General features: G+C 49.5%; 1 protein-coding gene across 1 annotated transcript in view; it reads left to right on the top strand.

Moving 5' to 3' along the window:
- Positions 1–23,336, top strand: part of ST8SIA2 (ST8 alpha-N-acetyl-neuraminide alpha-2,8-sialyltransferase 2) — a 31,734-nt gene extending 8,398 nt beyond the window's left edge. Inside the window, exons 2-6 of the mRNA XM_041469316.1 lie at positions 5,910–5,972; positions 7,882–8,010; positions 8,532–8,789; positions 11,323–11,616; positions 20,907–23,336. Coding sequence (XP_041325250.1) covers positions 5,910–5,972; positions 7,882–8,010; positions 8,532–8,789; positions 11,323–11,616; positions 20,907–21,192 — 1,030 coding nt within the window. The 3' untranslated portion in view covers positions 21,193–23,336. The remainder of the gene's footprint in view (positions 1–5,909; positions 5,973–7,881; positions 8,011–8,531; positions 8,790–11,322; positions 11,617–20,906) is intronic.
- The last annotated feature ends 252 nt before the right edge of the window (positions 23,337–23,588 follow it).

The raw sequence follows: 23,588 nt of genomic DNA, 5'->3' as shown, positions 1-23,588 counted from the left end.
CTCCAGAGCTGATGTGGAGCCGCTGGCAGGCAGGAATGCTGAGCACCTTCCCATCCTCCTGTGGTCCCTGGGAAGGAGCCTGCAGGGTGGGTGATGTTGTGGAGGTGGGATTGGGGTGTGGGAAGAGGTGACCAAATTAACCAGGCTGCTTTGCATGGGGCTGACAGATCTGCATGTCCCATGATGAGTGCCATGAGCAACAGTGAGGCCATTGCCTGGTGCCTCACTGGTGCTTGCTGGAAGATGCTGTTCTGCCAGCCTGGCTGCTCCTCATGCACCAGACCTGCACTGGGAGCCCAGCTGGACCAGGTGATGTTTCTGAAAGCCATAATACGGGCACATTTTCCCAAATGTGATTGCATGACTTGCTAGAATTAAGCTTGGAACGCTAAAAGTAGCACCTGATATTTAGGAAGTTTTTGACACTTGGGCTGCCAAGCTGTGACAATATAATCAAGTGAGATTTTTTAAACATATTGAAGTGTGATTTCAAATATCTCATCAAGATGTATTGCAGGATCTTTTGTCCTAGCAGACAACTGCTTTGGAAATGTCTTCCCAATTAATTCCCTGCTCGCGTGGGGAGTGTGGGTACACAGCTACCCACCCAGCAACCACCACTTCTCTTCATCACAGTCTCCTCCACATCCCAGGGTGAGAAAGCCTCCAAAACAACTGGTGACATGTCACAGGAATGGCCTGCAAGGGTCTGATGTGCCAGCTTCCCCAGTATTCAATGAGATGGGTTGCAGGAAGGCAGGATGATGCTGGAGCCTGGAAGAGCAGCATTCCTGGAGGGGTACAGTGCCAGGAAAGTGCACAATGCCCTGTTTGAGTGCAGGATCTCAAGGTTCAGAAATGCCTCTCTGATCCCATTGTTTCTCATCTAGCTTTGGGGTTTTGTTTCTGATTTGCAGATTGATTTACATGTGGGGCTAAGCAGCCCTTCCTCTTTGAATTTGTCTCCCCTGGGACAGCAGAGCATTTGATGGATATGGGTGGATTTTGACCTAAACTCCACAGTAATCACTTTGAGTGTCTAGTCAGAAGCCCACGAGGGGACTTATCAATGAATGTGTCCTTTTTCCATATTTTAAGCCACACTCTGATGGGCTGATAGAAAACCAGGACAATCTCCAGGGAATCCAGGTTGGATTCTGGGCTCAGTTTCTTCTCACTTTTGGCTCCTGGGACACCTTTGCTTGTCCACCCTGCAGGGTAGGGCTGGACAGGTTGGCATTTGGAAGCCAATTATTTCTCTTTCATAGACAACTTGGAAATGTGACAATTTTTTCCCCAAAAGCCCTGGAATGCATTTGCTGTCCTGCTGCTCTCAACACAAACCCTGAATTTTAGGGAAGGGAAAAGAAGGGTTGAAGCCTGTGTCCTGATCCACATTTCACAGTGCTGTGAGCATCAGCAGGAGCAAATCTCTGAAGTTTGGGAGGAGGAGGGCCATCTATATCCTTCATTTCCAGGGCTGGGCAGTGCATCCTTTCCCTCAGAAGTGTTAGTTATGGTGACTGGATCTCTGGCCACAGCACAGGAGCCTTCAGAGGGGCTGTGAACATCCCACTCCCCATCCCCTCCACGCTTGGCATCATGCTTTTGAGCTCTTCAGATAGAAAACAGCAGTTCTTAAAAAGCAAAGTAAATATAGGCGGTGATTTATTCTTTTTTTAAATAGATACAGACTGCCTTAATGGGCACAGCCATCTCAGGAGGCTGTTGGCTGCCTCTGCTTTCTGGGCCAGTGAAACCTTTGCAGATCAATTCCTGTGGTCCCCTGGGCCCTCTCACCCAGCAAGAGCTGCACCCAGCAAGTAAAGAGCAGCATTTTCAATAGGACAGGTCTGCTGGAAGCTCACAGTGCCTAATCCTGGCTTGTAGAACTCATTTTTTGGTGTTAAGGGCCAAGCCACTTCACCCCCAGTGTCCAGCGGTAAAACAAGGATCATAAAATGCACCTAACATAAAAGCAGGTTGTGAAAACCTAATTAGTAGGTGTTAGTCTTTTGAACCCCTCAGGTAAAAATTGTGGCACTCTGAACTCTCTTCTTGGGGAATTTTGTGGATGAATTCAGCTTAATAATCCCCCAAGGGACTATTATCTAAGTTTTATGTGGATGAGGGAGGAGAGGAGGACTTGGGTTGCCCAAGGTCAGGAAGAGGCAGAGGTTTTGTTCCACCAGGAATGAGCTTCACAAATGTGGTTAAATGCAGGAGGGTTGGAATGAGATGATCTTTAAGGCCCTTTCCAACCCAAATCATTCTGTGAGCTATGAAATGGGTGGTTGGGTGTGGCTGAAATTTCCAGCTGGTTCCCGTTTCTCATCCCTCTTCCCATGTGTATCACCTGCCACCAATGCTGGGGGGAAGCAGGACTGGGGTGTGGGCATTGTAGAATAGCCACGGAAAACACATTTTCCAGTTTGTGAGCCTGGGAACGTGGACACGTGGAGTCTGCTCGTAGAGATCTGCTCTCCCAACGAGGCTCTGACCTACTTGTTCAGTCAAAGCAGCTTTGATTTCACGTGTCCAGGCGGCTCCAAGCGAGACCAAACTTACCTAGCAACAATTAAGAGAAGCATTTAAGAAGCAGGAAATGATGAAAAGGGAAATAAAAACCCTAAACAGGCCCATTCACAGGGGGTGAATAGAGGAGTCTTTGCATACCTGATTTGTCACAAATTATTCATCCAAGAAAATTATGGCCTGAACCATATGACAATTTTTCTTTTATATCCTCTGATATATGAATCAGTGTCACTTTACATCTGAGCACAGAACGTTTTGACCTATATAATATCTTAGATAGTGGCAATGCAGCTTGAAAATCTCAGCGAAAATGAGAAAAGATGGCATAAGTCAGTAAGATGGCATTAGCACATATAGATGCAACTTATCACTGGAAAACATCCCAACAGAAGCCCAGAGAAAAATGTTTTGTAAATAATAGGATTAGGAAGCAGGTTGGTACTTTCTGGAGCTGGCTATACAATGAAACTGATAACAACGAGATTAATAAGGCAATTCAGTCCCAACACAGTGTAGCACTAGAAAGCTTTTCAAAATCAATGCTATCTGTGCTATTTTAATCGAGGTTGGTCTTTGCCTTTTGAAGCAAAGAGATTTGAAACTCCAGGTCAGGACGGTGTAATAAAATGGACTGGGGTGTTTTGAGGTTTTTTTGTTCTGTTTTGTTTTGTTTTGAATGTGTACTTCCTAATTAGTACCCTCCATTTCTAAATGTTTTCCTCTTCCCAGGTGGGGGAAGTGAAGGCATACAGGTACTGGCTTGCCTGTGTTGGTACAGAACTATGGCAGACCTTGGAGAATGCTGTGCTGGGCTCAGTTTCTGGTGTTTTGAGCAGCTGGTTTGTCTGTCTGGGACCCACCAGTGGGCTGAGCAAGGCAGGGTGTCTGTATAGGGCCACACACCTCACAGCATCCTACAGCACGCATTGCCTTCCACTGTACAAAGGGAGATTGTAGGGAAAGTGTCCTGAAGTTGTAGCGTGGCACACAAAGCACCAAAGGACTGATAGTTCTGAGCATTTTGATATCCACTAAACCAGCTGAGACCTTCAGCCAAGTATCGTGTCTCAGCTTTGGGCAGTCTCCCTGTCTTGGAGAGAGAAGCCAAGCCTGGCACAGGCAGCAGTGTCCTTGCCAGCATCTCAGGTGTCCACGAGAGCATCGTGTCTGCTGCTGGCCAGCAGAGCAGTGACCCCAGAGCCATGGCAAGATGGTTAGCAGAGCCTTGCTCTCCTCCACCACTAAGCTGCCCCCTCCCTGTTCATTTATGCCAGCAGAACCCTTTGTGCCTCTGTCTGCATTGCAATATTTTTGCTTTTCACAGTGTGTGAGGAGAGAGTAACCCCTGACACTGTCCTGGAGGGGGTTCTCAGCTGGCAGCCAGTCCCCTTCCCCACCAGGCTGCACACAGGTGCTCTCAACTTGCCTTCCTCACATCCAGCATCTCCAGCCCCTACAGCTGCCTTAATTCCAGGAGGAACCACACAGACCTGTCACTGGGGGCACGTAAAGCCAGACTGGATAAATGCATTTGAATAATACGTTGTGATGCTCTGAATCTTTCCTGCTGTAGCCACAAAACATGGATGAGGTAGGAACTAACACCTAGGGAACTGTCTTCTCTACTTCCTAATTTACCTTTTTTTCCTTTCACGTGTGAACCAGCATGTATTCAGGGGAAAAAAAAATTTTCTTTCTCTAAGCTTTGTCTGTCCTACAGCGAGTGTGAAGGAGTGTGAATCCCATTTGGAAGCTCCTTCAGAGGACTGAGCAGGTGCGTGGTTTGCACACTAATCCAGTCTGCTCCCACACCCCGCCGTGAACCCCATTAATGGGGAGGCTTGTTAAATGCCACTAGGCTTCAGGAATGAGCCAGCCCTGCTGTTCCCTTGATGCACCAACAAATGAAACAGCTCGCAGGCTCTCAGGTCTGTCAGAGGAGAGCAGGAATCGCTCTGACTTGGCCATGGAAGGTCTCTGGCAGGAGGGAGGAAAGGGAAAACCATCGTGGCATTTCCAAGGGTTTGATGTTAGGTGGTGCTGAGGGCTGTGCTCAGCCTAATGAGGGGATTTATGTGGCATCCTGCAAGTCTGAAAATTCTTTTTAATGGCACCAAGCACACTCACACAAGCTTTTTCTCTTTCATTTTTGTCTGATGCATTTGGGATTTTTTTCAGAACTGGTAGAAATACATTCTCCTGAGATACATTTTCATTAAGGTGTATATTTCTGGGTAGCAATATTTCTGCTGGAAGAGAATTTGGTTCTCTTTATGAGTGTGCTCATTGGGATATCTGTGCAACAGGAACAATAAAACAGAGCAATGAGTACATGGCAGTTAAAATGTCTGAATGGGAGCCCAGCTCCCTTGAGCATCACGAGGTGGGTGGCTTGTTCTTTGTGACCTCTGAAAACAGCCAGCTAAAACAAGAAGGAGCTCTGCAGCCAGCTAGATGCAGACCAGTACTTGTGTGTGTTTAAGTGAGGATTCACAGCTCGTGTGAATGGTGTGGTTCTCTGAAGGGGCTTGGTCCAACCTGTTCTTCAATATAGCTTCATGGAGCTGCTGGAAACTTTGGCTGCTCATTCCCACAGGTCTTGGTCAGACTGGTCTGACATCTGTCCTTGTGTGGTGGTGTCAGGCCACGGGAGTGACACTGCTGTCACTTCAGGTCTAGCTCCAGCGTGTGAATGACTGTGCTGAGCTGGCCTTGTAGCTTCAGCCCAGTTACAGCCGTGGTGGGGAGAAGGGGCTTGAAGGCACTCACAGGATTGGAGTGGGCTGGAGTGGAGCTCTGGGTCTGGCCTGGGTCCCTGGGAGCTGGGAGAAGGTACACTGAGAGTGTGAGGTCTCTACAAGTCAAGGAGGCTGTGTGAAATAGAGATATTGGATGTTCTCAACTAAAAGCCCAGGAGAAGACAATGCTGGGATCTGTCCAGATCATTCAGTCCCTACCTGAAAAGGACAGGGCAAGTCCATTGGCAGCCTGGAGGAGAGCTTCTGTGTGCACTGCTAACAGCTGGCTGGTAAAGACAAGCAGAGATGTATTTGGTGCAGCTGTAGGGCGCACTGTGCCGTGGCAGCAGGACCAGGTGTGTGTGATGGCTGGTTAGATCACACAGGGATTATTAATTGGGGTGGCTCGGGGCGTTCTTTGCCAGAATGGCTTCACAGTCACAGCAGGGCAGTGACAAGGGGTGAAAAGCCCTTCAGAGGCATCAGGACATCTCCCTTCTGGATGGGGTGGGACATGGGTGGCATGGCAGTGTCTCTGCTTGGAACCCTTCAGAGCAGGATCTCTTGACTGTTGAACAATGCTTGGCAGAAAGGAGCTGGAATTATAAATAATGCATTTCCTTTGTCTTGCAGGAGTTCTGGAGGCAGAGGTACAATCAGATCAGCTGTGAACAGCTTACATAGCAAATCTAATAGGTTTGTAAATTAGATTTTGTGTTCATTTGTTTTTGCTGTAAGGCAGCTATTAATCTGCTTCTCCTCTTCGCTGGATAGTGCTGTTCTTATTTAGCAAATGTATCTGTTCCTTTTCACTTCTGCTTTGCATTTTCTTAATCATTTCCCCCCCTCCTTCTTCCAGCTCAGTGCAATAATCATTTGCAAATAACCAAGGATCTGGAAGTTGCGGTGATTGAGAGAATGAGAAAGAGTTTACTTATTGTGAAAATAAGTCAGTGATAGAGTTGCTATTTTCCATAGTTTTAAGTGCTATTAGAGGAGCAATCACTGTGTTTGGGATCAGAACTCCAGTTTTGTTGCAGTGCACTTCTGTAACATCCCTTTGTGGCAGAGTCATTCCCTGGCATCCCAGCCACATTCAGTGTCTCTCTGTGTCATTTTTACAAAGATTCCCAGTCAGCCCAGCCTTGCCAAGTGGCACGTTTGAAAAGCTCTGTGACAGCATGCAAGGAAGGGTGATACCATTCTGTGATGATGCCACCACCCGTGACCAAAACACAGAAAATTGACAAAAGCAAAAGAAACATAGTTATTCCCAGGATTGCTTTACCCTACTTCAGTTACAATTTTTGACACCTTCTAAGTAAGGTTTCCAAGACATGAGTGATGCAGCAAAATGCAAGAAGCAAACAAATCCAACAGCCTGGCAGCCTCTGGAGAGGTACTGTACACACACACATCAGGACACTGGCAGCCAGCATTTATAAACACATTTCCTTGCCTTTTCAGAACATTATACAGTGTGAGCCACAGTGTGTCCTGGGGAGCTCTTTCCCTGAGCTGGAGATGTGTTCCCAGGAACTGGATGTTTGTCCATGAGCCTGGGCCACCACCTCTGCCCCATCTCTCACTCTGCTCCCTCCTTGGGGTTTACATGCTTTATATAAATGCATTTATTTACAAAGCATTTACCAGCTGGAAGAAGCCCTTTGCAGTGGAGAGGGAGATTCCCTCTAGCTGATAGCGAGTGCTTTAGCTGTGTGTTTTTCAGAGTGCTCTGAAGTGTGAAGGCTTTTTTGGGTCTGCAGATACACACGCAGCTTCTTGATGAGATGCTTGGCTTTTCTTTTTGGAGGGCAGCTGGCTGGAACCAAATATTTGGAAGCTCCTTCAATTCGTGCAGTTTGATTTTAATGTCACAGAAGTGCTGGGGCTGATTTGCTTCTTTGAGCAGGGATTAAACTCTGGGGTCTCCCAGTGATCTCTGGCTGACCTCATTTCTTGGTCTGGAACAGGTGATATGGGTGCTGAAATCCTTGTGCTCAATTCTAAGCAGGGAAAAAGTTTCCAGTGAGCCAGCCTGCCCCTCTAAGTACAGGATGCTCACAGCCCAGTCACACAAGCAGCACCCAGCAGCTCAGCTGAATTAATTTCTCCATTGGGTGAAGAGAGGGTTGTTCCTCTCTGGTGAGGATTTTAATCTTCTCCAGGAGATGAGCTGGCTCCACTTCGGGATATTCATGCGTGACCATGAGGCAACAGGGCAGCCACCTTGGCTAGGAAGTTTCTTAGTGAATTTTGGGGGTTTGGGGTGTCTTGTCTGCAGTTACCCATCTGCCAGCCTGTCACTGTGTGTTTTTCTGTGCATGCCTCCCTGCAGCTCAGTGTGTAATGGTGTGTTTTCTGTGGAGCTGTGCCTGGCTGTCAGTCTGTGCTCCTGGAAGCGAGCGGGTATTTAAGGATCTGTCTGTCTGCTTGAGTGTAGCAGAATACGAACAGGCTTTCACTTCTTGTTTAGCTAATAACTACAATTTTGCTTTTCTGATGAAGTTTGAATTCCAGCAGCCAGAGCTGAAGATGGTGATTAGAAGTGCCATTGGGATGCTAACAGATTCTGTCTCCCTCTCCCTGACTTTCTTTTCTCCAGAGCTGAAGTAGTAATAAATGACTCCTCATCTCCAGCTGTTGTTGACAGAAGTAATGAAAGCATTAAGCACAACATTAAACCAGCCTCATCCAAATGGAGACACAACCAGACACTCTCTTTGAAGATCAGGTACTGGTAATTACCTGTAGGACAAGAGACAGATTTGATCCTCTCCAGTGCAAGCTGGCAAATTGTGTATCATCTAAAGAAGTCAAGGAAGAAATAAAAAGACTTAACCTCCTGCTGAGATAGGTTTCATATCTGTAAACGATTGCTTGGAAATGAATTCCCATCTAGGCCAGCAGGCCTGGCAACAATAAAACAAGGAGCACTTGAGCCCCTGTTTTTCAGGCCAAGTGGAATTTGTGTGTGCAGGTGATGGGTCACAGAGGGAAGGAGACCTTCTTGCCTGGGTCAGCTCAGGGACCCTCACTACTGGTGGGCTGACTGTGGTAGCCTGCCCTGGACAGGGATGAGGAGAGGGAGCAGGCATTGAGATGGAGATATCCTTTTGTATCTGTGCCTGGAGAGCATGGTCAGATGGACTGGCCAGAGAGTGAGGGCAGCCAGCAGGCAAGAGCTCATCTTACACATGACCCAGGTTATCTCTGTACCTCACCTGATAAGGCTCTTTTCTTCCCTGTGCTCAGAAAACAGATCTTGAAGTTCCTGGATGCAGAGAAGGACATCTCAGTGCTGAAGGGGACGCTGAAGCCGGGGGACATCATCCACTACGTCTTTGACAGGGACAGCACCATGAACGTGTCCCAGAACCTGTACGAGCTGCTGCCCCGCACCTCTCCCCTCAAGGGCAAGCAGTTCCCCAGCTGTGCCATCGTGGGCAACTCGGGGGTGCTGCTCAGCAGCGGCTGCGGCCCCGAGATCGACGCCCACAGCTTCGTCATAAGGTAGGGAGGGGACTGCTCCTGCAGCAAGGGGGGCTTGGGAGCAGTGCAGGGGCTGGAATCCAGCTCAGCTGGGGCAGCACGGCCTCACAGCCCCACATGCACTCTGAGTTCTGCTGGAAAGCCTTCCACGCATCTCCAGGTGCTCCCCATGTGTTCTTGTAAGTGCACCATTTGCGCTCCCAACCTCCTCTTCTCTCAGGTTTGTCCTCTTTCAAACAAACCCCACCCTGGGCTCTCACAAAGCTGATTCACTTCTGCCCTGGAGCACCACACGATGCCCTGGCACCACACTTGTGCATGCCCAGGTGTGGCACTTCCCTGTGTCCCCAGTGCTGTTGTCCTTGCAGCTGCACTGCCCCAGGGACCTGCAGCAGCACATCCTGAGCCCCGCTGGGACACACCAAATTCACTTCTGGAGGTGTCTGAAGTGGAGAGGAGGAGCTCCTGCCCTCCCAGCCCGATGCCCCTGTTAGATGAGAGGCTGTGGAATCCACAGATGATTTATGTACATGCAGACATTTGTTTTCTGGTGAGTCTATTACAAGGACAGCCCAATCCATCAGCAGCTCACAGAGGCGGTGCTGGTGTGACGTGGGAATGAGGATAATGTCACCTCTGTCCCCCTTTCAAACCCTGCTGCTGCAGCTGCCTGGCTGCTGGCAGCTCCAGCCTGCCCAAGGGGGCAGAGCATTATCCTTAACTGGAATACCAGTGAGCAGAGGGAAAAACTGCTTACTGTGGTTCTGGCAAAGTTTAGTGAGGGGCATTCTTGTCAGGCAGCAAAATTGCTGGAGAAAAGCTTTTCTGGATGTGAGGATGGGGATTTTGAGCAACTTGTCACCAGCCATGTGCTGGTGCAGTCTGGCACAGACACACTTCCCACTGTAGGTTGTCTGAGCCACTGCTGGAACCTGCATCTTCCTGAGGAAGGTTTGATCCATCCAGGCAGCCTTTTCAACAGGGCTGGCAGTGACCAGTGATTGGGTCTGTGTCCAGGATACAGGTCCAATGTTTCTTTTTATTGAATTCACTCTTGTGATGAGTCAACCAAAGGGCCCCCATGCCAGTAGCTGGATTTTCTTTCCACCATTCCCTTATTTTCCCCATGTGTAAGTAGGGAAAACAGTAATAATGGCTGATTATTGAGGCAGATGCTTAAGATGCAATTCCTGCTCATTAAATACTGTAACTTCACTGTCAAACACCACAGCAGAGCACTCAGTGTGCAGACACATGGGTAGCCTCTGGTTTTTAGGATGCTGGGGCAGCATCTCTCTGCATCTCCCCATCAGCTGGTTCCCAGTCCATTTGCCCTGTGCCATGGGCATGGCACAGACACAGATGACTCCCCTCAAGGAGCTGTAGAAAACCACTCTATAACAACAACAAGGGTGATTTGTTGGCAGTTTGTCCCACGGGCCCTCAGCCCTCACGCTGCTGTGGCACGGGAGCTCAAGATACATGGCCCGTGCCCACATGTGCAGTCTGAGAGGAGGCACCAGTGAACACTACAGAAAAAGGTGGTTTTTGAGGGTCACAGCCTCCAGACAGCCAGACCCTGTGGAGACCATGTGCTGGCATCCCCCTTGTGCTGGTGTCAGTATCACCATGGTGCCACCAGGTCTGCTGCTTGCAGAGACTCGCCAGGGGAGAAGGGGCCTTGGGGATAATGTTACTCCAGCAGGGCTGGAATTATGAGGCAACTGCTTTCCTTGAGTGGAAAAGGCGGTTTTGTCTAAATCTCATGTCTCTGCCATGGGAGCAGAGACTGGAGCTTTGTTGCTGATGTTATTTTTGAGAGGCACCAGAAGAGCCGCCGCTCCCTGCAAACCACCCAGGAGACACCAGAGCTGTGGCTGACATGAGCCTGGTCCCAGGGGGACACGTGTGCACGTGCCATCGTGCTGAGGGACGGTGCCTGAGATGGAGATGGCTCATCATCACTAATTTACTGCAGAGGGTCATTCTCCCTCCTCTTCCTCCCAAAAGCGAGGGCGAATGGGCACAATGTCACCACCCTGGCTTCTGGCACCACTCCCCCCTCCTGCCTGTCACTGCCCTCTCTCAGTCCATTGAACAGGGCTGCTGGGTGTTCCCCTGTGGCTGTGTTTGAGGTTTCAGGGTGAGGGAAGAGATGAGAATTTTCACTCTATGTTTCAGAAGGTTGATTTATTATATTATGATATTATATTATATTAAAATGCTATACTAAAACTATACTAAAAAGAATAGAGAGAAAGGATCTATTAGAAGCAGGAAAGGAAAGGAAAGGAAAGGAAAGGAAAGGAAAGGGAAAAGGAAAAGGAAAAGGAAAAGAGAAATGATAATAAAAGTTCATGACTCAGAGAATCCAACACAGCTGGATCTTTGAACGGTTATTAAGTAGAAACAATTCACATGGACTAATCAAAGACGTACCTGTTGCATATAATTATTGTTTTTCTTTTCCTCTGAGGCTTCTCAGCTTCTCAGGAGAAAAATCCTGGGCGAAGGGATTTTCCATAAAACATCACGGCAACATTCCCCTTTGCAGGTGCAACCTGGCCCCTGTGCAGGAGTACTCTCAGGACGTGGGCATGAAGACAGACCTGGTGACCATGAACCCCTCGGTGATCCAGCGCGCCTTCGAGGACCTGGTGAACGAGACCTGGAGGGAGAAGCTGCTGCAGCGCCTGCACAGCCTCAACGGCAGCATCCTCTGGATCCCAGCCTTCATGGCCAAGGGGGGCAAGGAGCGAGTGGAGTGGGTGAACGAGCTCATCCTGAAGCACCACATCAACGTCAGGACTGCCTACCCCTCGCTGCGCCTGCTGCACGCTGTCCGAGGGTGAGCGCCTCTCTGCTGAGCTCCCTGACTGCATCTCCTGGGCTCCCTGGAGAGGCAGCCCTGGGTTTGTGCCAGAGGAACACAGCACAGGTTGTTCCCTTCTGCAGACCATGAGGATGGGGTGGTGGATGGTCCCTAGATAAGAGCTGGAGACCGCCTTGTGAGCAGGGGCTCCCCACTGTGCTCTTTGATTGCGAGGGATTTTAGCAATATCCAAACCTCCAGGGCTTTCCTGGGGCATCACCGTAACTCCCAAGCCTGTGGTTAGGGCTTTCCTTGGAGAAAAGGGTGTGCACTGAGCTAGCAGTGAGATTTGTCACCTTGTGCTTCAGTGACACAGGTCAGACACAGCTCCTCAAGGCAGGGAGCTCGTGTGTGAGCCAGGGTGGGAGGGGAGTGACGTGGTCTGGTCCTGCTGGTCACATAAACAGGGCCAGGTGATGGTGACTGGGTTTGCTCTGAGGGAAGGAAAGGGTCTTTCTGTTCTCTGCCTGCATCTTCAGGTGTACAGGAGACACAGGTGTGGTGGGGAGGAGAAAAGAAAGAAAATAAAAGAGAGCCCCAGGGGTGAGATTTTCATGTAAATGATTTGGGAATGGGGTAGGCTCTTGCCTTTGTGCTTTATTTCTCTAGGAAGATCATGATTCTTAGGCATTTAGGGAGTTGACTTTTGCTGGAGATGACTTATGGCAGTAGTTGTCCTCTGATCCTGACTAGACCCCGTTAATCTCACAGGATGGCAATTTCCTTGTGTAGCTGGTGCTCCCACTTCTAAGCCTCAGCATTAATGTTCCTTGATTTCTTTGAGCACTTCTCCTGCACGCCTCTGAGTCTGAGCTCTGCAGGTCACTTGGTCCCTGCTGGGTGTTTCCTGCCCCAGCTCAGGTTGTGTGTCAGGGCTGGAGGTGGGTAGGGGACACGTTTTGGGGCCATTTCTGCCAGGATCAAGCCCATGGAGGGGCTCTGGGGCAGCCTGGTGGGGCTGGGAGGAGAGGAGTGGTGCCATGGTGCCTCACAGGCAGCAATAATGAGCAAGTACCACATCTGCCAGAGAGGCATCTCGCAGGAGACACTGGCTTTGAGGTAAAAAAAGGGAAGGAAATGATACCACAACTCACAGAAGGGGAAGAGAGGAAGGAAAAAAATCCCACAACCCAAATTCAGAGCTATTTCTAGCTATAATTGACTTACTTTCATCTGTCAAAATAGAATTAAGCTCCTGTAATAAGCCCTCTAAATCAACAGGCTGCTAATCCTATGCTGGCAACCATTCCTAGTGCTAGGACCTTCCCATAGGAAGCTTTGCAGAAGAGTTGGCAAGGGTTAGGCATCATTTCCCTATGGGAGAGGAGGATGCCTCCACAAGCTCAGCTGCTGGGCTTATCTTCCAACTCACAGCATCTTCCTGGCCTCTCTGTGTCCCAGCCCTGCGGTCCAGCTGGGCTGGCTGTGCTGGATGTCCCTGTGCAGCTCCAGCAGAGCAGTGTTGGAGCCACCACCTGTGGCTGGCAGGACCTGCCTGGCTGCAGGAGGTGCAGGGATTTTGGGAGAAGCCCAGGGGCTCAGTGCTGTCTCGTGCCTTGGAGCAGTGTCTTCCTTCTGCACATGTTTTAGTGGAGCCATGGACTTCACTGGGGTCTCGTGCAAGGAACTTGGGCTTCTCAGAACCTCCTGGGGCTCAGAGGGATGCAGCCAGTCAGAGCAGCAAGGCCCTGAAGGGAGCTGGGGGTGCTGGGGGTGGCAGCAGCCCGTGCCTGGACAGTGGCTGGTGCTGGTCCCAACCCCAAGGTCCTGGTTGGAAATGCAGCCAAGACCTCTGTGCTGTCCCTTGGGCTGGTCACCGTGCTGGGGGCAGTGCCAGGGGGCTCCTGGCAGCACAGAGGCAGCACTAATTCAATTATAACCACAGAGGCCAGGGCTAATCCTCATCAGGGATTGCCCTCTAAGCCAAGGGAGCTGCTGCCTGACCTGCCCTCCTGCTCTCACACTTATCAGCAGGAAAACAAGGATGCCTACTGATTAGCAATTAGTCTAATGAAAAGTGCAGTCCCCTCAGAAAGCCAGAACTGATGGGAGCACTTCAGCACTGACCCTTTGAGTTGTAGCCTGGCCCAAGAGCACACAGAGGGGTCACCCAGGGCTGGGGAGTGAAGGGCTGGGCTGTTCTGGGTGAAGGCTGGAGTCAGTGTTAACCCTTTCCTTGGTGCAGCCTCCTTAGGTGTGGACTTGGGTGGATTTGAGAGTGATTCAGGCAGAGCTGAATGAACTGGGCTCAGCTGAGGGAGGTGGCTGATGCTCTTGCTGCTGTGAAGGAAGTCCCTCAGGTACCAGTAGGGTTGTCTTGACCATCTGCTGAGGGTAATTGATATGATGTGGTTTGGGGTGAAGGAGTCCTTCCTCAGGACCAGAATCACTAGGAGTTTACTTATTCGTCTTCTGTGTCACTGCCCAGTTCCTATGACCATCCCATATTTTTGCTTCTGAAGAGTATGGTCTCCAAGAACATCCTCTGTCTCTGCAGTTCTCTCTGTGCTGGTTCATAGCACTATCCTGATCGGAGATTTGTGAAACAAATACATTTTGTGGCATGTGGTGTGCAGCAGAGAATGGATAATCCACAAAGCCCCACAGCACATCCCTCTGTGCTGCAGTGGGCCGCTGTTGCAGAGGGGTCCCATCTTCTCCCTTTTTAGTTAAAACCACCTTTTATCACCTACCCTGAGTTGATTTGGAAGTCACAAAGAAATGAGAAATGGGGGAAGTTTTTCACCCAAGGCACCCCTTTATATTTTTTTACCCAAGGAATAGCACTTTCTACAAAGGCTGACATCTCAGCCAACTTCAATTTGGCCACAAAAGTGTTGCCTTTTCTTTCTCCACTACCAGCAAAATACATTTGTGAGCCCTTGACTTCTCCTTGAACCACAGTATTTATTGTCCTGCTCTGCTTTCCCTCAAACCAAAACTCATTTCAAGTGGCAATTGAGTGTTTTCCCTATAATTTTCAGTGCATTTTGGGGCATTTGTAGAGGGTGCATTGCTGAGATAAGTAAAAAGCGTTTGGTTTTGTTATCCTTAACAGCATCATTTGAGACATCACCTTTCAAGCTGTGAGGGTGCTTTAAATGTTTGCTGATAGTCGAAGGCTTGTTCAGCTCTCACCAGGAGGGGAGAGAGCCTTCAGCATTCCAGTGGAGGAGCTCAGGAGGGAGCCAAGTCACCCCCAGGGCTGGAGAGGGGGACAGTTTGGTGGCAGGGAGCCAGCTCCTGTGTGTTTCAGGGTGTGTGCATGCCTTACTTCACAGTGGTTCCATAAAATGTCCCCTGAGCAATTCCTCTGGCGAGCCCCATGCTCCTCACCTGGCTGGGGGGAGCAAGCAAACCCCTTAGAAGTTGCCTGTTTGTTTCTCCAAAAAGCATTGTAATCCCTATTGCCAGGCAGCTTTCGTTAGAGAAATAACATGGAGTGCAGGCAGAGAGGGAAAATGATTGTGTTGGGAGGTCTGTGTGTCACTCCTTGCAGCGAATTCAGGGACATGTTTCACTTTGTCTAATCTGCTCTAGCATTTCTCACCGTGTCCATCACAAGGGTCTCTTAGCAGTAACCAATTCCAGTCCCATAAGATTTTGTTAAGGGCTTCTTGAGAGACAAAAAAAAAAAAAAAAAATTAAAAATCAATAAACCTTCCAGCTCCTTGGCTTGGTCTCCCATTAGGTTTAAATCCAAACAGCTGTGACAGCTGGTGTGTGCTCTTCAGGACTATCACCGTGCCCAGGCTGCCACGTGCACTCAGATCTGCAGCCTGGCAGCCACAGGGTGCATTCACCTTTGCCTTGGGTGTCCTCACACCCACACAGGGCTGAGCCTCCACCTTTCCAGGGTTTCAGGGCACGATGCCTTTCCCATCCAGCCGTGGTGGGAGCCCTCATGGTGGAAACCCACCCCTGCTCCCTGCTCTCCTCGTGTCCCCATTGTGCCACATCCAACCCCCTTTGCCTCACTTGCCTCACACAGGACATGTGTGCAGATGGTTCTCCTGACCCTTTGCTTTGACTGCACTCTCTTGCATTCCTCCCCAGCCTCTGCTTTTCTCTAACACATCAAACCTAAGCCCCTGCTTTTCCTTTTCAGGCCCCTCCCAGCTCAGCTTTTCTCACCCTCTCTCTCAGGGTTGGTTCTGCTGTGTCCAGCATCACCCACCTGTGGGTTTTCTAAAGCAGCTACTTCATGCTTCCTCCCTGAAGGAGTTTCATGCTTACAGGGGCTCCTCTGAAATAGCTGCCCTGGGGTCTTGTGCCTAAAGCACTTCCCCTGAACATGAAACAAATGGTTCAAGGACTGTGGTCCTGCACTAAGGTGAGAGGGAAAGATGTCCAAAGGGTGTAGGGAAAGACAGCAGCCATTCACAAGTGTGTGACTGGAGTGGGATGTGAGGGGGAACTGTGAACACCCATAAAGCCATGTGTGGGTTAGATCAGTGGATATCCTGCAGAAAAAGTCCTTGTGTGAGCTATTATCCTCTCCTCTTCTGCACTTCAGGCACCTTGAACCTGAGCTGTGGTGTGTCTGCACTGGGGGCCCAAGAGAGTTAATTTGTTCCTGTTAATCTGAAGGATTCAGTCTTTTCTTTTTCAAAAGAAGTGAAGGGGCATAGAAAGGAAAGGTGAAAGAAATAAGGTTATTCTCAATTATTTTCCTTTTTTGTCTGTTTAGAAAAGCTTTACCTTGAGGGTGTTGAGTACCATATGTGTTTGAAAAAGCATCTCAGCTCAAGATCTGGAGGAGAAGAGAGTTTTTTATCTGTGGCTCAGAGCTGATCTGCTTGTGCCAAGTCACCAAAAGCAGAACCAGGCTATATGGTCTGGATGCAGTCTAGACAGGGAGGCTGGGTTTGGTGTTTGGGCTTTGCCCAGCCTCTGGATAAAGCCCAGCTGACACCAGATGCAGTTTTTGGAGCCAGTGTTAGCATCTGGACGGGGACATGCCCATTCCTGCGTTTCCAGCACAGCTCTCATCACTGCTCATGGCTCTTGGCTGTTCTGGTGGAGGTGACAGAGGAAACTCGATACCTGGACAGAAAAAGGGCTGGAAGAAGCTGAATGGTGGATATCAGCTACTCTCTGGGCTCCAGCACTTCATCTCCACCCAGCCCTGGGCTCTGTCCCCTGCCAGCAGCAGCAGCTCCTGTCCCCCCTGTACCGTCAGTCAGCACCTGCTTATCTGTGTCTGGTTTTTCCTGGGTATTGCTGGAGCAGGGTGTGTGTGGCACACTGATAATAATACACTGCTGCCACTCAAGGACCAGCACCTCCACAACAGCTTGTGTTCATATCGCCCTTTTATGAATTAGCTTTTTTAAAAGAGTCCGAAATTGCATTATTTCAGCTATTCTGATTTGTATCATGAAATTATGCAGCTGATACTGCTGAAATTTGATTTCTTCATTGACCTATGTCTTTTATTCATTTCATGAGGGCAATGGATTTTCTGTTAATTTTATCCTGTGGGTTAACCCTTACCAGGAGGGTACAAGTTATTTTCGGTTTTTCTCAGGCATTTCGGGGGGTGGTTGGTAAGCAGAGAGCAGACTCCTGCCCTCCTTGAATGCTGCCTGCAGGGAGTTCTGCACCCAGCATTCCAGCCCAAATCAGGTGGTTGGTAAGCAGAGAGCAGAGCCCTGCCCTCTCTAGCAGTCCTTGAATGCTGCCTGCAGGGAGTTCTGCACCCAGCATTCCAGCCCAAATCCAGGCCAGGCTCTTCTCTCCATATTCAGTGATGCTGGGGAGGATGAGCACTCTCAGTGTGGTGGGGCACATGCTCCAGATGTTCAGTGGGGAGGCTGCCACCTTCCCTGGCTCCTGTGGCAGCTGTGGCTGCCTAGGGGCAGTGTCAGTGTTGCCTCCTGCAGGATTCCCTGGGCTTTGAGGTCCCAGGACAGCAGATTCTTTCCCTGTGGCTGCAGAGCAGCCTCCTCACGAGAGGCACCTGGCAGCAGTTCTGCCTAGGAGACTTCTGATCATCTCCAGTTGAGGATTAGGAGATGAGGAGCAGCCAGAACCATCTCCCAGCTGTAGGGTGGGACCCTCTGAGCTGCTCTTCTTAAGTCTCAGTTCAAGAAGGTGTTAGGGCTTGTGTCTAGGCTGCCTCCTTACAAACGATGGCCTTGAAGATCTGATGGCATTTTCCATCTGTCACTATCATCATCTGAAACCAGAGCTGTCTCAGGCAATTTTTCCCTGACAGAATCAAGGTTCCTGTTCTGAGCCACATCCTGCTCAGGCTCCTGCCTATCTCAGGAGCTGCATCCACTCCTGAGGGTTTATTTAGAGACACAGCACCAGCTCCTCGCTGGGAGAACAGCTCTTAGAACAGAGGTGTTGGGTTTCAGCACTGCTCTTTGCTCTTCTGTTTTAATTGCTGTCTCTTTCCATAAAATGTTGCAGTTAATAGTTATGGTGATTGGTGTAGCCAGTTTGAAAAATAATTACTGCCTGCTTCGAGATTATCTTTCCTCCTAATTAAAATCCTGGACCTCACATATTAAAGGTGTGCTGTTGACACAGCATCCCATGTGCGCCCAGACAACCTCATTTGGATTTACAGAATTAATTAGGTTTTATTTCCATCCCCAGCTGTTCTCTCCTGCACCAGGGTTGTGGCTGCTGTCTCAGCTGGACAGTGGTGGGAGAGATAAGAGGAAGGTCTTGCATAGTTCTGAGACTCCCATCACAAACCAGTCATAAAAAAGTATTTCCCGGACCTCACCAGAGGATTTCCCACCTTCACTGTCAGGAAACAAATTGCAGGAGCGGTGGCATGGCCTGTTTTATGGATTGGGCATTATGTGTTATGTTATGTCATCCATGTGGGTGGTTTGGGACAGCCTGGAGTCCCTCACCCCCTCTCAAAGCTGCATTGAGAATTCATAATGCTGCATGAGTGAGGTTTTTGCAATACCCTGCCTGCAACAAAGGGAAATACAGACAAAAGAGCCAGGTTTTAATTTTCATTATTTAAAAAACGACTTGTCAGTATTCCCTACCCCGGTATTATCAAGTGAGTGCTCACAAGCTATCTTTGGTGAGGTGGATACACTGGGTTGGTTGTGGTAGGGCTGGTTTTGGGTGGTGGCTTGTGCACATTTGTTGGGATTGGTAAGGTTTTTTGTGTGTGCTGGGTTGCAGAGGGCAGCGTGTGTCTATAGGGTGCTTCAGTGTCTGACCCAGGTCATTTTCATCCTTGTTAATGTGCATTAAACTGGTGGTCACATGAATGGCCTGTGCCTCTGTACAAGAATCATTTCATCTTGCTGTCAGGATCCTTGGATATTCATAGAGTATTTACAGCCTCCCAACACAAAAGTTAATATTTTGGGAGGGCAAAAGGTCACCAGTATTTTTTTGTGTAGTCCAGCTGGTAAATTGATAGAAAGGAGAGTTTTGAGGCGAAAGCAGCTGCAGGACAAACCCCGACAGTTGTCCTCCCTCAAAGCCAGCTGGTTAATATGACTTGACAGTTCTTCCCAGGTTGCTTCCCTGCTGCATGAGGAGACCCTAATTCACAGTGTTAAATGGTTGTGATAATCTCCCATTTCCCTCTGCACACAGGGGGTCTAATGTGCTTACCCATAAACTCATCAAGGAGGCTGCTTTATGGCTACCTGTGGGTGCAGGCTGCCTGCCACTGCAGTGAGCTCTGCTGGGTCCCCCCAGCACAGCCCTGTGGCTGGGCAAGCACACAAAATGCTGATGATACTGCTTTTCCCCCAGTTTTTTTTGCTCTTTTTTTTTGTGCTGGATGCCAAAGACCTGAGCCAGGCAAAGACCTCCTTCCCAAAACATCATATTCATCCTTTGCTAAAGCCCCCTTGAACACCCCTGGATGTGGCACCCCAAAAAACTGTCCCTGTGCCCTTCCTGCATATGCTGAGGCGGTCACTCTGCTTCCAGAATTTGATTCACCAGAAAAGTCAATTTTTTTTCTTATCTGGCTGAGAACAAGCAAGCACGTTTTTGTGCCTCGGTTGCTAAATTTTAATGGCTTTCTTGAAAAGCTAATTTGCAGGATTAAGGCTCAGCTCTCCCAAGGGTTCCTGCTGTCTGAGCACCAGACCCTCAGGAGCCCAGCAGAAAGTGTGAATGAGCAAGGCACTTCCTGGGGCTCCACTGCCACTGCAGGAGCCACCTCAGGATCCCAAACATCTGCTGAGGGCTCTGCTCTGCCTCCTCGTGCCTTTTGTCCAAGGTGCTGCCAGCCACTCACCTGTTAAAAATAATCCAAGGGCTCAGAGAGGCTGCAGCACAGCGGGATGTGCTGCCTGCTCTGGGCAGTGCTGGCATCAGACAGGCTGGAGAGGAGGGAGTGTGCCTGATGGGGATATTTTCTACCTCCGCACACATTTTGCTTTCTGATTTTGCTCCTCTTGACAGTGTTTTCCTGAGCGAACCAGATAAGTTGCTTTTGCAATAAATATGGGGCACTGGAAACATCTTCTTACAGGATGTTGATTCTGCAATAATTTTTATCAGCAGCCCAAAATATCACAGCTGATACCATTTCTGCTGTTGCATCACTACATCCCTACATGCTTCCCCTGTTCTTTTTGCCATCCCTCATAAAAATGAACGTGTTTCCCAGCAGCGAGCACAGCTGACCTCCATATCTCACATTTTCTATTGCAGTGTGCCATATTGTGTGTCTGATGGACTCTTGCTGCCGAGCGTGGTGATGTATCTTGGTCCAGGATCACAGCAGCAGTTGCTGGGTGTAATGGGAACTCAGCAGTGCATTTTAGCTCTTTCAGCCTGGTGACCCTTTGTTCCAAGGCAGATGTTTTTCTAGCCCTGTCGTGTTTGCTGTCAGAGTAAAATCTTCATTCATCAATGAAAGCCATCAGCATGTGTTTGACTGCGTCTGCTTCGAGGGGTTGTTGGAGTCTACTTGACATGTGGATGCTTTGGTCTGTGGTATTGATCTCCAGGGTTGATTGGAAGATAATTGTAGGCTGAAGTACCGAAGGCCACTGTTGCAAGCAATTTGTTTTTCATAAAGGATTGTCGAGGCATGAGATGCTTCAGTGCCATGGCAACAAGTGTGATGTAACCAGCAGGCAGAGAGCAGGAGGATGCAGTCCCTAGAGAGGCTTTTTCTTGGCATGGAGAACCCTGCCAGTCAGACTCCTCTCACTTTGAATCACCAGTACATCTCAGTGAGAGGCTGGAGAGAGAAAAGGTGCAGGGCAGGAGCTGGGTGTGCGGGGTGACTAACAGGCTCCACTGTCCCTTTGCAGGTACTGGCTGACCAACAAGGTGCACATCAAGCGACCCACCACCGGCCTCCTCATGTACACCCTGGCCACCCGCTTCTGCAACCAGATCTATCTCTACGGCTTCTGGCCCTTTCCCCTGGACCAGAACCAGAACCCTGTCAAGTACCACTACTACGACAGCCTCAAGTACGGCTACACCTCGCAGGCCAGCCCGCACACCATGCCCTTGGAGTTCAAAGCCTTAAAGACGCTGCACCAGCAAGGAGCCTTGAAGCTGACTGTGGGGGAGTGCGATGGGGCCACGTAGGGTGGTCCCCGGGCACGTTCCTGCACAGCCACGGGAGGAAGGGGAGGGGGCAGAAAGGATGAGCGCTGCCTGGCGGGGTTGGTCGTCTTCATTCACGCGCAGGACAGCGACACAAATATATCTACGTGGTACCTATATATATTGACCTGAGTGTTATAACTGTTCGGTGTTCACCAAGGGACGGGCAGGAGGGATGCGGGAGCGCCTCACAAGGCTGGCCTGGGCAAGACCCCTTGCCGTGGGGCTTGCTGGACTCCAAGGGCGTTTGCCTTGCGTCGGAAAGCCGTGAAGGTGGCCTTGGTTTCTGAGGGTGTGTTAGGTGATGGGTAACCGTGAGCCGTTTGTCGTGACTGGTCCGAGGGTGGTAGTTAGTTTGTTCGGCCGAGGGCGGCGAGGCGCGTCCTTGGCCCCGTGCTCGTGGCGGGGAGGGGAAGGGGCAGGGAGCGGGGTGGGCAGGGAAGGTTTGTTGGTGGCTCTCACAGCCCAGGGTTCCATGGCACCGAGCAGGACCCGGCTCCCGCTCTGCAGGGACCAGATCCATCCGGACACAGAGCGGGCACAGCCTTCGGAGCAGGGGAAGCCTCTGGGGCTGCAGCTGGGTCTGCAGGAGGAGTCAGGGAGCAGAGCTGAGCTGATCCCAGTGACACTCACACATACGAGGGCCAGGGGGATGGTGAGGAGGATGCTGGATGTGTGTTTCTTTTCCTTTTCTGAGGAGCAGAGATGCTGGAATGTCACAGGAAGGAGCTTTGCTGCCACAAAGCAGCACCATTAGTATTGAGCAGTCTCACTGTGTCACAAGGACACCCAGCATCTGTCAGGGCTCGTGAAAACCATAAGTATATCCAGCTCTAATTCCTCAAATTCCCAGCTGTTCCCTGCTAAGCAGCCTGCCTTCTTTCCTCCTCCAAAAACTGCCAAAATATGGATGATAGGCCTAGACCCAGCCAAGCAGAAAGAGCACAGGACATCAAGGGACTTTTTCAAGTCTAAATAATTTATTTTCAGTTTCTCCCCAAAGAACCAGCACACAGTGCTGAATTCCTGGAGTCCCACTCTGTCAGTCCTTTCAAGCCCTAATTATCTCTCACTCCCAACAGTTAAATAGGATGTCAGATGGATCTTGATGGAATGCTTGCCTAGTGATGAACATCATAGAAATAATATTTTCCTTTTTTTTTTTTTTTTTTTCCCTGCCAGACAGAACCCAAAACATAAAGAATTTTTTATAACCACATTTGCTTTTCTCTGATTTTCGGGGGTTTTGAAGGAAGCAACTAGATTGATCTGATGATTCTGTTTCGTTTTCTGCCTCTGTGGTCTATTCTGTTTGTCTCCTAATTAGCACTCAGTGCCAGAATGCAGGTGAGTCCAGGGTTCAGCGAGGGCTGTTTGGGTTTAATTTGTGGGAGAGTAAATAACACTGCACAGGCAGACCTCAGGCACGCACTTCACTGCTGCCATGGCTGGGTATCATCACCTTTGGGCCTCCTCCTGCTGCTGTGTTTTTTAAGTTAAAAAGTGTACAGTTTGGGGCTGAAATACTTGACATTGTCTCTTTAAAAGCTGAGTGCTTCAAGTGGTAAAAAGAAGAGCTCACTTTCATGTTTTGGGCTGTAGAAGCTACTGTACCCACAGGAGCCTCCAGCCTGCTAATTAGTGTCAGATGAAGATGGCTAAGATTAAGGTATAAGCAACATTATAGTGGATAAATGTGGGCTAATCTGCCACTGAGGGGATGTTTCTTTCCAGCACCAGAAAATCGTTTCTTTCATGTCTCTTTTTCTTTTTTTTTTTTTAAACCTGGTGCCTTTTTTTTTTTTCTGCATATTATTTTTACTTGACTTTAGTTTCACAATAAAGCTAAGCTTGGCTGTGAACCTTAGCTTAAGGTGAGACAGAAAGAGACAGAGAGTGAAACTGCAGGGTGGAAGTAATCTGCAATCCCAGGGAGCTTCCCACGATTCAGGAGTGGTTCTTAAAGCCAGGTAATTCCCAGGTTTGTCCCCAGCACAGGGGGAGGAACAGAGCAGGGCTAGAGCTGCAGGGACTGCTAAAGCTCACTGTTGTATTGAGGGGTCTGGGCCACGGTACTGATTGCTGTTAGCAAACCTTCTTTTTAAATAAAAGTAGAGGAAATGAAATAAATGTGTAGGGTTGTTTTTTTGTTTTTTTTTTTTAATTCTGTATTTAATTCAAATAGAAGGGCGAGAGGGGAGGCAAGCCCATGAAGTGCCATGGGATTAAATGGGGAGACCCTGGCACCCCTTTGGCCGGTGCAGGAGAGGGGAAGGCTGGGCTTCCACGTGGGGTGGATGTCAGGGCTGTGCCAGGGAGACATCCAAAGCCATCGGGATGTTCTCGCTGTGCCTACAGAGAGTTTTGAGCTGAAGCTG

Source organism: Pyrgilauda ruficollis, unplaced genomic scaffold (genome assembly GCF_017590135.1).
Source record: "Pyrgilauda ruficollis isolate IOZ18807 unplaced genomic scaffold, ASM1759013v1 scaffold23, whole genome shotgun sequence".
Taxonomy (NCBI): Eukaryota; Metazoa; Chordata; class Aves; order Passeriformes; family Passeridae; genus Pyrgilauda; species Pyrgilauda ruficollis.
This window is presented reverse-complemented; position numbering and strand designations above follow the sequence as displayed.